This window comes from Falco rusticolus, chromosome 1 (assembly GCF_015220075.1).
Source record: "Falco rusticolus isolate bFalRus1 chromosome 1, bFalRus1.pri, whole genome shotgun sequence".
Lineage (NCBI taxonomy): Eukaryota > Metazoa > Chordata > Aves > Falconiformes > Falconidae > Falco > Falco rusticolus.
In genome coordinates this window covers 79,388,334-79,400,423 of record NC_051187.1, presented here as the reverse complement: position 1 = coordinate 79,400,423, position 12,090 = coordinate 79,388,334, and the positions used below count along the sequence as shown (strand labels likewise).

Genomic DNA, 12,090 nt, shown 5'->3' with positions numbered 1-12,090 from the left:
GGGAGTGGGGGGAGCTGGTGGCAGAGGTTTCACTTTAAAGCACAGGGAAGGGTTGGGCCGTCTCCCTGCTCTGGAGTTGTTGACAAAGCTCACGTGTCCTGTTGTGTATGTGTGTGATGTGTGAAGCACCGTGGTGGGGAGAGGGTGAGGAGAAATGCTGCAGGGAGGACCAGACATGTAGTGCTGTGGAAGTCAACATAAAGCTTATTTTATTTCTTTCTCAGGTTGGATCCTGTTGCCCTGAAGTTCCTTTCTTGTGCTTCTTACTTGCCTCTATTACTCATTTTTTATGAAGGTTCTGCACGTTAAGGAGAAGAGAAAAAAGTTTCTATTCAGGCTGGCCAATTTCTTTATCTGTACGCAGTTTATAGAGCATGTCCACCAGGATTGCTTGCATGTGCAAATGCATGACATCAGAGGTCTACCTGAAATCTTACTTATTTGATTCGTCTTAGAACGAGTGTTTTAGGGTGAACCTGAACAGCTGCTGTGTGAGTAAATACGTTACTCAGATTTACGTTGCTGCCAATTAGGCTCATGAAGTGTGTATGTTTTCTACCGATCCTTGTTCACAGCAGACTGATGCCTTTCTGCATCTTCCAGTGGTGATGGTGGTGGTGGTCTTCCCAACTCTTTCTGCCCTAGTTCTGGCTGTGCTGGGAAGCAGTTTTCCTTTCCAGAAAGAAAAAAGGTACCAATTCTGCAGCATTCCAATATGCGTGTACAGAGAACTTGGAACTCGCATTACCTGCACGCAGAACGTTATGGAACTGGTTGCCTAGGCGAGTTCTGCACTGAGGGTGCAGGAGACTGAGAGTCAGTTCCCGGCTTTCTCTGACAGGGAGCAGACTGTGAGCCTTGGTCTTCTGCGTCCCAAGTGGAAACGATTACCTCGCATTTGTGAGAAAAACTCTTTTAAGCGTAAGTTTGTTGGGTTTAGTTTTTGTTGTTACGTATTTCCTGTCGTGTAACAGAAATCTTAAAACTATGAAAACCGATGAGGTTCATGTTGTCTGAGTTCAGTGCAGTAAAATGCAAGTTGCCTGGCAGGCTTGATTCCTAGGCTTCATGACCACTTTACTACTTACATTAAACAAAGTATTTTCCCTATTAATTCATAATGCTTTGTCTTCTAAAATTAATTACCTGGCTTTTTTGGGGTCCCCCTACAGCCTCCCCCCAGCTCCTCATTGTTAGTTGGACACATGATAATTTTACCATGAGCAAGCCCTGAGATGTAAACTTCAGTACCACGCGCAAACGTTGCCCTGAGCATCAATCGGTTGCTTTTCAGTTAATGGGGATTTCTTAGCATTTTTCTCGTTTGCTAACAAACTGGTTTATCTTGGTGTTTAGTTTAGGAAATGGATGAGAATACCTAAGGCTCGGGTGCCAAACCCTGGGACTTGCCCTCTGTTTTTGGACAGAAACTGGTGGTTCAGAACTGGGAATCTGGGAGAGGGGGTGTACTTAAGAGAACGGGCATTACAGGCAGGTAATCTTCTCTCTCCTTTTCTTACAGGTTTGGAAGAACACTGTTCTCAGAGCCTGTGAAATCTGGACTCTTAACGGTGTGCTACCTGAAGGAATGTAAGGATTTGCTACTTGGTGCTTCCTTGCAGTTACTCTTGTGGCATTTGTACCTCTCTTTCTGTGGTTTTAGGCCAAGAAGCGCTATGAGCACAGTAAGTATTTTACTGCGCAATGCAGACCTGATTCTTAAAAGGCGTTGTTAGTGGTACCTCTGTAAATGTTTTTAAGAGTTTGTAATAATTACACTGGAACACTAGTGTAATAAAAAATCGTGTAACTTGGTGTTCTGCGATACTCAAGACTTTTGACTTCTTGACCGGTAAGAGGTCTGGGGTGATGTCTTTCCCTGGATGTGATGCTTTGGGTAGGAGTTCAAGGCATGTTCCGGCCTTTCCGGAGAGTGTGTTGTGTATCCTTGTGTGCTTTCATTGGTGGTGCAAAGATGAGGGCCACATTAACATTACTCCCAAAGAAGAAGCGAAGGTTTTTTTCTCTCTTAGACTCAACGCAAGCGCCGTGGAGGAGCAGTTAATTCTAGGCAAGCTCGGAGGCAGAGCAGGCTGGCATCTTCTACCGCAGAAATGAGCAGAAATGAAGCAGAGGCTTCAAGAGCAGAGCCAATAGAACCTGCTTCAGTACCACACGCAGACATTGCTCTGAAAGTCAATCGGTTGCTTTTCAGTTAAACTTAATGGGGATTTCTTAGTATTTTTCTCGTTTGCTACCAAACTAGCTTATTCTGGTGTTTAGTTTAGGAAATGGTAAGAATGCCTGAGGCTCGGATGCAAAACCCTGGGACTTTCCCTCTGTTTTTGGACAGATACTGGTGGTTCAGAACTGGGACTCTCGGAGAGGGGGTGTACTTAAGAGATCAGGCATTACAGACAGGTAATCTCTCTTCTTTTAGTGTTTATGGCTATAACACCTGAATTTGCCTGTTTTGTGGAGAAAGAGGGAAAGAATCTCCTCCAGCCTCAATCAAATCAGGGTACTGAAAGTGGGGAGCGGGGAGGAGGGCGTTCTGGAGATTGTCAGCTGCCTCCTTTACTACCCCTGTGTAGCGGTGTGCACAGAGCCAGAAGTGACCACTTCCGTGTTTTTAGAGCAGCAGCTGATGTGTTCCTGCCGTTAACACTCTAATGAAAAGGAGACTGACATCCTGCCACTCTGGGCTTGTTTTGTGGTGATTGCTTAGCTTACCTGGTGTATCTGTAACGCTAGGGCTGCACACCGAAGTCTAATTGTGTTTTCTTTTCTCTCCCTTCCCGTGTGCGCTGATGCAAGATTGTTGAAGGTGAGTTGACGCTTTACAATTGATAATAGAGTTGTCTTAAGCTTAAGGTTTTCTTTTTGGCTTTTCCAACAAACGTGAGCAGCCTGGGTTGAAACTGTGTTTACCCAGTTTCAAGGGAAAGGAAAGAAAGTATCTGGCCAGTCTCTTAGAGAATGGATCCAGTCTGTGTTTGATAGTTGCTATCAGAGCTTGTAGGAAGTTATCTGAAATACAGTGCATCAAAGCTGCTCAAAATGTGTGTTCTTACTTTCCAGATACTGTAAGCCCAAAGTTGATAATAATTTTAATTAGCACTGGAATATCTGCTTTGAATAAGAAAATGCTGAAAGGGTTTTGAAGCCAGTGTTGTGGTGAAGGAACTAGAAAAGGAAGTTACAGACTACTTGCATAATTATGCATTTCAAGGATAGTTCCAGGGCTGTATAATTTATAATGTATTTGACTTAGCAAAATTAAATTACAGACAATCAACAACTAAGGAGAATTCTCAGTCCTCTGAGGTGCCAGCGACCGTTGAAATTCTGTATAATGAGTAGCAGTGATGAAGATGAACTAAGCAACAATGATGTGTAGGTAGCAGATAAAGTGTCTTTCTAAAGTCTGATTTATGGTATACAGTAGGAAGTGATTTTTACTAAGCATTTTGTTTCCGTTATATTACTGTGTGAAAAATTCAGACCTAAAATGTAATTGCATTTGTAGTCGAGAACTTAAAAAACTCAGAAAACAACACAAACTTTTCTGCTTTTCGTCATTGAATCATCACTTAATGTATCTTAAAGTATGGCTTGAGATATGCCGAAATGCTTACAACACATGAAAGACAGAGCCAAACAGTCGGAAAATATGCTCCATGTAATCACACCTTTTGTAAGGAAGGAGTTCTTGGCATGAATATGTTGCTGGGCAGGGATGTTATGATAACTAGAGTTAGGGGGTGATTTAATTTCTGACCGCCTCCTTCACTTGTAGATTAGGGAGGTTCCGAAGGACAGCTCGATGCTTTTCTTACAAGATTCTTATGACCTGTTGAAGAGGCATAGTGCCCTGCGTGTGCTGCACGGTGCTGTAGGTGGCTGTTAGTTGTAGTACTAGGGCAGGGTGGCTCACTGCACCTTCCCCCGGGTGAAAGCCAAGAGAGTTTCCTTGAGGTGAGGCAGCCCCTGCCTGCTTATTCAAGGCAACAGACTGGGAGAGGTGGAAGTACGCAGGGATCTTCAGACGGGACGCGCCCACGGCTCGTCTGTGCAGTCAGGTGATTACATGACGTTTTATGTATCGGTAACCCTCGATGCACGGTGAAATTAATGGATGCATGTTCTTTCTGGTTTTGTTCTCTACCGCAAGGCCGTCTGGTACCGTTAGCTGTCCGATTTGCATGGATGGCTACTCAGAGGTAAGGATCAGTGTGTTGTCGTCGTTTCTTTGTTGTCGGAGGGAGAAGGGGGCAGAAGGTGAGCTGCGCGACTCTGTTGGGTTCCGTGGGATGCTGCGGGCGGCTGGCTTCAAGTGCAGAGCTCGGCTTGACGGTGAAACTCGGTTGTAACTCCAAAAGTAATTTCTTAGTGGCGTACGTAGAGGGAGAAACACTTCCCAAGGTGGCACTGAGAGAGAGAGCTCTGGGTTCCGTATTACGATAGTGGCAGCGTACCGATTCCAGATACTTTGGGGGCTGTGTGCCTGGTGCCAGCAGACCAGCCGAGTTGAATTCTTTGCTCCAAGTCCCTGTTGCGGTTTCTTTTGTTCCAGATTGTGCAAAGCGGGCGACTGATTGTGTCAACCAAGTGCGGCCACGTCTTCTGCAGTCAGTGCCTCCGTGATTCCCTTAGGAATGCCAGCTCTTGCCCAACCTGCAGGAAGAAACTCACTCACAGACAGTATCATCCCATTTATATATGAGTGCTTCTCTATTCTCAGGACAGACTCAACTGGATTTTTGGGGAAAATGTCATGTTTTCAGTGCTCTGAAGATTTAAAGAGCAGCAGGTTGTGCACACATCCAAATAAAACTGATGTTTTTGGAGAATAACTTGTGCGTATACAGACAGCTTTTCTATGGTCCAAGCTGCTTCTTGTTACATCCCTGGTTAGAATGTTGAATTTGTGACTGTTTCTAAAGTAGACCAGCAGCCTGTATCAGAAAGGAAGCAGCTAATCCATTTCCTTCTCCTTTTCTAACGCTTAAATAAGAGGGGCCTGATTATTTTGTTGTTTCTTACTCTTTAAGTTATTCCCACCTTGCATACAGATACGGAGTAGCTACCTTTCCAAATGTAGATGAGCAATTTGCTGTTTTGTGACACTTTACAGTTTTTATGCCAGAAGAAGCTCACGACTATTGCTTTGTGCTCTGCCATCTTTGCCCAAGTAGAGTTAAGTTCCGCAGTGATGGATTGTTTTGTCGTAAATCTATATTAAATTGACAGCCAAGGTCATGCAATAAAATAACCTGCTGTTCACCAGCAATCAGGTGTTTTAAGACACGTAGGCTGTGTGATGGGGAAGTCTTTGCTGCTTTAGGTAAGCCCTTGTTCTGCTTCTGCTAAAATACCAGATCCATCGGAACTACCTTTTGATCTGCAGTCACATTTGATGCTTTGGTGGGATGAAGCATGCAGCAATTGCAGAAAGGTTTTCTCACTTGAGATCTGAGTCTAGATCCATTTTTTGAGAGGAGAAGGGGTAAATATGAAATATGTGCCAGACACTAAAGTTTGTGAAGCTGAAGTTCATGTCCAGGGAAGAGCAGTCCTGGACTAGGAGGACAGGTAAGAAGCACGGTCCAGGTGTTAGTTGGAACATCTGGGGGATGCTCGCAGTGCCGCAGTGGCTGGAGCAGAGGGTGAGATGAGTGGGGAGGAATGTGCTGGGGCCTGGACTGGAGTGGAGAGCAGTGCTGTGCACTGGGGACCAGTGGTGGAGCATCGTGAGTCAGAAAATGGAACTACAGGGCAAAGTGCAGAGATGTCACCACAGCCGAGTTGTGTGTGAGCAGCCAGATGGTGAAGGGGAATCGCCAAGGGTAAGCCTTGGTGCGTGCCAGGTGGAGCAGCTTAGCAGCACCACAGCTGCTACAAGGAGCTGCTGCGTTCTGCTTGCAGAGCTTAACCCTTGATTTGCCTGGGTTAGGTCACAGGGTGGTGACCCAGCTCTGGGGCGATGCTTACAGGTGATGCAGTGCGGGCTGTGAAGCTTTGGTGAACTGTAGAAACATATGTCCTTGCATTGTGTCTGATCTGCACTTTGTGGCACCGAGTGCTATTTTGTATGTTCTGTCTAAATCCGTTTTTATTTTCTGGGTCAAGAGACTGAGCCTTTGGGCTTGTGAGGATGTTTAAACCTCTGAATATTTTATGTCTTTTTATGTGTTTTGCCTGATGATGTGAACCCAGCTTGCTTCTTTGCGTGGTGCTCTCTTTCGTCTGAAGACCAAATTCATACTAGTTTTTACAGCTGACTTAGGGCATACTAACAGATGCTTCGGAGCTGTTTGATATTCTTTCTGATATCCTAAGTCAGAGGTCCTCAAACTACGGCCCGCGGGCTGGATACGGCCCCCCAGGGTCCTCAATCCGGCCCCCGGTATTTACAGAACCCCCCGCCAGGGGTTGGGGGGGGAAATGAAGCAGCCGCAGATGGCTGCCTGCCACTGCATCCGTGCGCCGGCCCCCTGGTTAAAGAGTTTGAGGACCCCTGTCCTAAGTCCTCCTACAATTTCTCTTTGAGGGTTCTGGGAAGGTAAGAGGAACAGGAATATCTGGTCTGGGGCTTCCCAGAGGAGAAGGTTGCCATCTGTACCACGGAGTATCCCCAGGGCTGTGTCCAGATGCAGACCACGAGTTCTTTACCCTGAGATGTCACTTCCAAGAGGGGTACCACCCGTGCCATGGGGAAGGATGAATACAGAGGTGATGTGGTGTGTCCTTCTGGTCTTGTTAGGAATGAGATGGAGGTGTCTAAGACCATTTCAGAAAGATACTGAATAGTTGCAACATCTTTCATTTAATAAAGCCCTTGATTACACCTGCAATGTAAACTTGAAAGCCTTACTTCCCATTCGTAACTCTGCTATCCGCATATTGTAGATTCAGACTTGGTGTATTTTTATTTTCCATATTAGATGCTACCTTAAGGTTGTAGGCAAGGCAGCTAAAAGCTGATACATTATGAATGAAAATGTGAACGGGGAGCTGCTTATTTCTAAACCTGTTTCCTTTCTCAAATGGCATGAACAAGATGTTAATTTTAATGTGCATTAAAAACCTTACACAGAAAAATCAGAGGTTATGATATTGATTTAATATAGAGGTAATAGAGGTTGAGGGATTAATGGTCTTGGAGGTCTGTCTACGCAAGCAATTGCAGACATCCATCTTAAACACATTTCAATTATTTATGTGGAAACTTGTTTCCCAGGGAGTGCACAAAATGCATTCACATCTAGTGAGGGATTCTCCATGCTTCCCGGGGAAGGTGAAGGACCTCTGCTTCCCCTAGCAGTAGTTTATCACTCCTTTCCTTTAGCAAGCATTTATCCCTTCAAAATACCCTGCGATAGCCTCTGCCCTTCCCCGTCCCAATGGCGCATGTGGCAGCAGAGCAGAAGCAGCCCCTGGCTCAGTGCCCTCCACTCCTGCAGAGCATCTGCAGGTGCCAGGTTACATATTCGTCCTGTTGCAAATTTCTCAACTGCAGCAAGGTTCTTGCTGTGCTCCATGAGTTCGCATGACTCCTAATGGCAGAGTGATGGAGCGTAGGTGCCTTGTGGCTCTGTGAGATGGGGAAGATGGAGCAGCATTATTTTTTTAGTGCAAACTCCTGTGTAGCTCTTCTTGCATATCTTGATTTGCTGCATCATGACAAGTGGGCACTTTATAACTAGCATGATTAAAAGTGCACACGTTGCAGTGGAAGGGAGCGTGTAAATTAGACGTTAAAACCTTGCTGCAAAGGAGGTGGCGTACTACTGCTGCTTTCCTTTGTCATAAATTCCTCCATAAATCTCATTCCAATTCTTGCTCTGTGGAGGAAGGTTATGAAGCTGTGGCTATTTCAGTGACCAATGTTCCAGCACCATTTCCCCAAATCATTTATTAATAGCCGCAAAGATTGTAGTTTATTTCTAGCTAATTCAGCAATCAAAATTATAGATGTGGATCGTGCATATATTTGTGCCTTCCTCCTCGCTGGAGTGCAGACAAATGAATTTTAAAAATAGCCTGGGGTGAAGGTTTAAGTCACTCATTTTACAAGGTTCTTTAAAAGCTTCTTTTCTAACCTGCCAAATTATAGGACGGTTATAATTTGTTTAAGTCTTACAACATCTAAGAAAATGCCTGCTGCATATTGAAGCATTAGTACCCCTTAGCTGAGCAAATTGAGCGTGGGGCTGTGGGAGCAGCCAGGACTCCACTGGGAAGCGAGCTGTCTGCTCCACACGGGGCCTCATGAATTGCAAAAAGCTAATTAGAAGAAATGCTTGCAAAAGACTGATTTCCTGACACTTCCGGCTAAAACATGTTTGAAGTGCTTTTGTTACGCTGAGAGCTCTCTGTCAGTAGAGATAGTTTATTAGGTTTGCCATCCAGTGTTCCTTTTATTCTCACCTTCTCCTACCTCTTGTATTTGAAGGCAGAGAGCAGTGCTGCTTGGCTATGTGACTGTCACCTTCGCTCAGAAAGAAAGGGGACTTCCCGCTGGAGGTGCTTGGACCCTAAACCCGGTTTTTATGGTTATTTTTATTTGACCAGCAAAATTGGTTCCGTAAAGTTCTACAGCCACCTGCAGGAGCCGCGAATTGCCCCCTCGGGCTGTTGTCCGGGGGGAGCAGCAGGGAGCGGTGCTGGAGGCTGGCAACTCAAAAATGCTGCCTTGTTCCCAGGCGAGAAGTCAGGCGGAGCCTTCGTGTGGGAGCCCCCTCCCCTGAAAGCGGCCGGTTGCTTGCCACGTGTTTGGGGACGCTGAGGGGAACGGCTGGCACCCTGCCCGCCTGATCTGCGAGCCCACCGCTCCCCTGGTGGCACTGGGGCTTCGCGGGGCCGGCACGGGGCGATACCTGCTCGTCTGAAGAGGTGAATGAAACGGCTGCGCTGGGTGCATGGCAGCTCCTTGGGCGTGGAAGGGAAGTAGGGTGGGTTTAGTATTCAAGAGATGGAAAGTAAAGCTGTGCGTGCTCTTGTTATACTTCAGCATCACTACCTAGGTATCATGTAGGATTTTACTGCTTTTACTACTGTTTCCTATCTGTTAGGATGCCTATAAAAATCTTAATTTGGCATTCTTTTGAAAACAAATGTTTATGCATTTATTATCGGTACTATCCTGTACAGCTGAACTTGGCTATTCTGGACAGGAGTGAGACTATCACCTCTAACCTCCTCAGTCATTGCTCTGAGCTTCCGCTCCTGAATTAGCAAACATCCACAGCCTGCACCCTTAATGTCTGGGGGATCCCTGGGGTAAGGCAGCGTGTGTGTAGGCTGGGAGATACCTGCAGGCCTGGGCTTGTCCCCTGCATCCCCTGTTCCACGCCGTACTGATGCCCAGAGCCGTGGTTAGCCAGGCCAGGGCGCAGTGCAGTTCACCAAGAAGGCTCTGTGTGTCTGTTTTAGCTTAGACCCAACACTGAGGAAGAGTTTGAGGCTTCACTAGGGTGAGCCTGGTGTTTGGCAGCGTGGCTTTGGCTTGTTCCTGGACAGGCAGGGTTCCCTGGGCTGGAGCTCACCTCCCCGAGCCGAGTTACATTGCTTCTGCCTCCCATGCCACAGCTGCATCACCCTGGACCCCGTGGGAGAGACCATCCAGCACCGACCTGCCCCACGTGGCTTGGGGAGCTGTGCCCTGCTGCTGGCTTTCTTCTGGAAAAGGTGGGAACACCTGAGGAACATGCCCTGGGATGCACTGACCTCATGGACAGGAGGAAGTGACAGCACAAGAAGGACTTGGTTTCATGCCAGTTCTTTCTTTAGGGTTTTGTGCCATGTCTCCCTATTTTCTGGGTGTGGGAATAATGAATAGGATAAAACCAAGATGGGGAAATATGCTGTTGGCTGGTGCCACATTGTTTTGGTGTGGGCACACCCTGACAGAAGTGTGGGATTAGTGTTTTTAACCAAAATCCAAAGCGTATGCGCAGGTAAGCCACCATTAGCTTTTTTTTTCTTGTCATAGGATCGTAGAGTACTAGTTTGGAAGGGACCTCAAGGATCATCTGGTCCAACCTTTCTCGACAAAAGTATGGTCTAGACAAGATGGCCCAGCACCCTGTCCAGCTGAATCTTGGAAGTGTCCAATGTTGGGCAATCCACCACTTCCCTGGGGAGATTATTCCAACAGCTGATTGTCCCCAAATTTTCCTCGTGTCCAATTGGAATCTCTCCAGGAGTAAATGGTACCCATTACCCCTCATCTTTTCCATGTGACTGCTTGTAAAAAGGGCATCTCCACCTTCTTTCCAGCCACGCTTTAAATACTGGAACAGGGTGATAAGGTGTCCCCTAAGCCTTCTTTTCTCAAGGCTGAACAAACACAGCTCTCAGCCTTTCCTCACACGGCAGGCTTCCCAGTCCTCCCAGCACCTTTGTGGCCCTTCTCTGGGCCCTCTCTGGCCTGTCCACATCTTTCTTGCGCAGCAGGCACCAAACCCAGGCACGCTATTCCAGGTGTGGCCTGACAAGCACTGAGTACAGTGGGATAATGACTTATTATTAACCAGTGATGCCCTTGTTGGTGCAACCCAGCATCCTGTTGGCTTTCTTTTTATGTTGTAGTAAAATATTGTCGGAATGCTGGGTTGAAGATTTTGTTCATTAATCAACAGCAATGAAACTTGATTAGAAATTAATGTCTCTCTAACTAGTCTATTTTTGCTTTATGCCTTCAGTAATTTGGAGAAATTAGTGGTGAATAGCCAATTTTGTCAGTGCTGTGAATAATTATACCTGTGATTATTAAACACTTGCTATTAAAGCAGATGATGAAGCTGGCAGTTCCTGTGTAAGCTGCATACTGGTAATGTTAAGGAAGCCAAAAGAAGAACAATGGAGATGATTAGAGATCTTGGTGGGACACACGGAAGAAAGCTGGCTTTTTATTCAGCCTAACCAGGGAACTGTTAGAGAGTATTTAACACAAGTATTTAATATATTGAAGTTTATTGTGGTAACAGGCCCAGTACAAGAGGGAAGGGATTGTTCAAGTTTAACGGCAAACGGTAAAACGTGTAGTTGTGGTTCTTTATTTTCTTCAGCACTAAGCTGTGAATCGGGCTTCACACCAGCATCTTACCTTCCCTTTTACACATGAGATAAGAGGAGAAATGCCTGGCTAACGCGTGGGTGGACGGATGAACAGCAACATGACACAACTCACAGAAAGGCAATTTGAATTTAGCACTAAATGGAGCAGTAGAGTCTGCTGGGACCCTGTCAGGAGCTTCAGCCCCTGGAAGTATCTGATGTTGGAAAGGGAGAAGTGCAGCCTGGCGCAAGCCCTGGCGAGACACTTGGGGCTGGCGACCTCACAGCGCAGTGGTGGTCCCTCGTGCTCTTCATGCTGCCCCTCCTGGCTGCAAACCTTGCTGAACCAGGAGGAGAAGATCCTCCTGCCCCTTGTTGGAGAAAAAAAACCTGAAAATATTTGTAAAAAAGGTAAATAACCCCCCTCTTGGAGTTTTCTGGGCGGCATACAAATGAAGAGCTACTCAGAGGCATCATAATTCAAAAGAAAAATATTTTTCTTCAAGAACCAAGTGTTTGCTCAGAAAGCATTTTTATTTGTAACTGTGATAGCCCCATGGAGGACGTTGACACCACAACATGCAGCTCTTGCTGGCTTCCCCACACCATAGCACACGGGGTTTTGCGAGCACCTGTGCTGGGGCCAGAGAGGAATTCGTCCCCTCCCAGCTGAGACTTATTTCAGTTCATGCTGATTTTAATTCATACTTGGTTTGTTGTTATATTAATTTCTCTGTCAGAGAGCTGAGCCCATTCAAGGCGGGGACTGGCGAGCAGCAGTGTCCCCCCTGGGGCTGCTCCCTTGCTGGGGCACGGCGGGTCTCGGCCACAGGGGAGCTACTTGTGGCTTTGGCAGATGCGCTGTTGGCGTGGACCAGTCCAGGAGCAAAGGCCAGACAAGCCGTTTTCCTCTGGCTGGAGGAAGGACAAGAGTCTGCCAGCACCACAAAATATTGCCACTGCTACTTGGAGGGGCAAAGACCGGGTTCTGTTCTGAACACAAGGCCACCTTGAAAGCTATTTTTA

General features: G+C 46.5%; 1 protein-coding gene across 1 annotated transcript; it reads left to right on the top strand.

The window, feature by feature from the left end:
* Window positions 1–31: 31 nt before the first annotated feature.
* On the top strand, window positions 32–4,856 carry RNF4 (ring finger protein 4). Its single transcript, XM_037394839.1, has 6 exons — window positions 32–921; window positions 1,523–1,685; window positions 2,034–2,214; window positions 3,291–3,396; window positions 4,175–4,223; window positions 4,577–4,856. The coding sequence occupies exons 2-6, from the start codon at window positions 1,677–1,679 to the stop codon at window positions 4,724–4,726; spliced, it is 495 nt and encodes a 164-aa protein (XP_037250736.1). The 5' UTR covers window positions 32–921; window positions 1,523–1,676; the 3' UTR covers window positions 4,727–4,856.
* The last annotated feature ends 7,234 nt before the right edge of the window (window positions 4,857–12,090 follow it).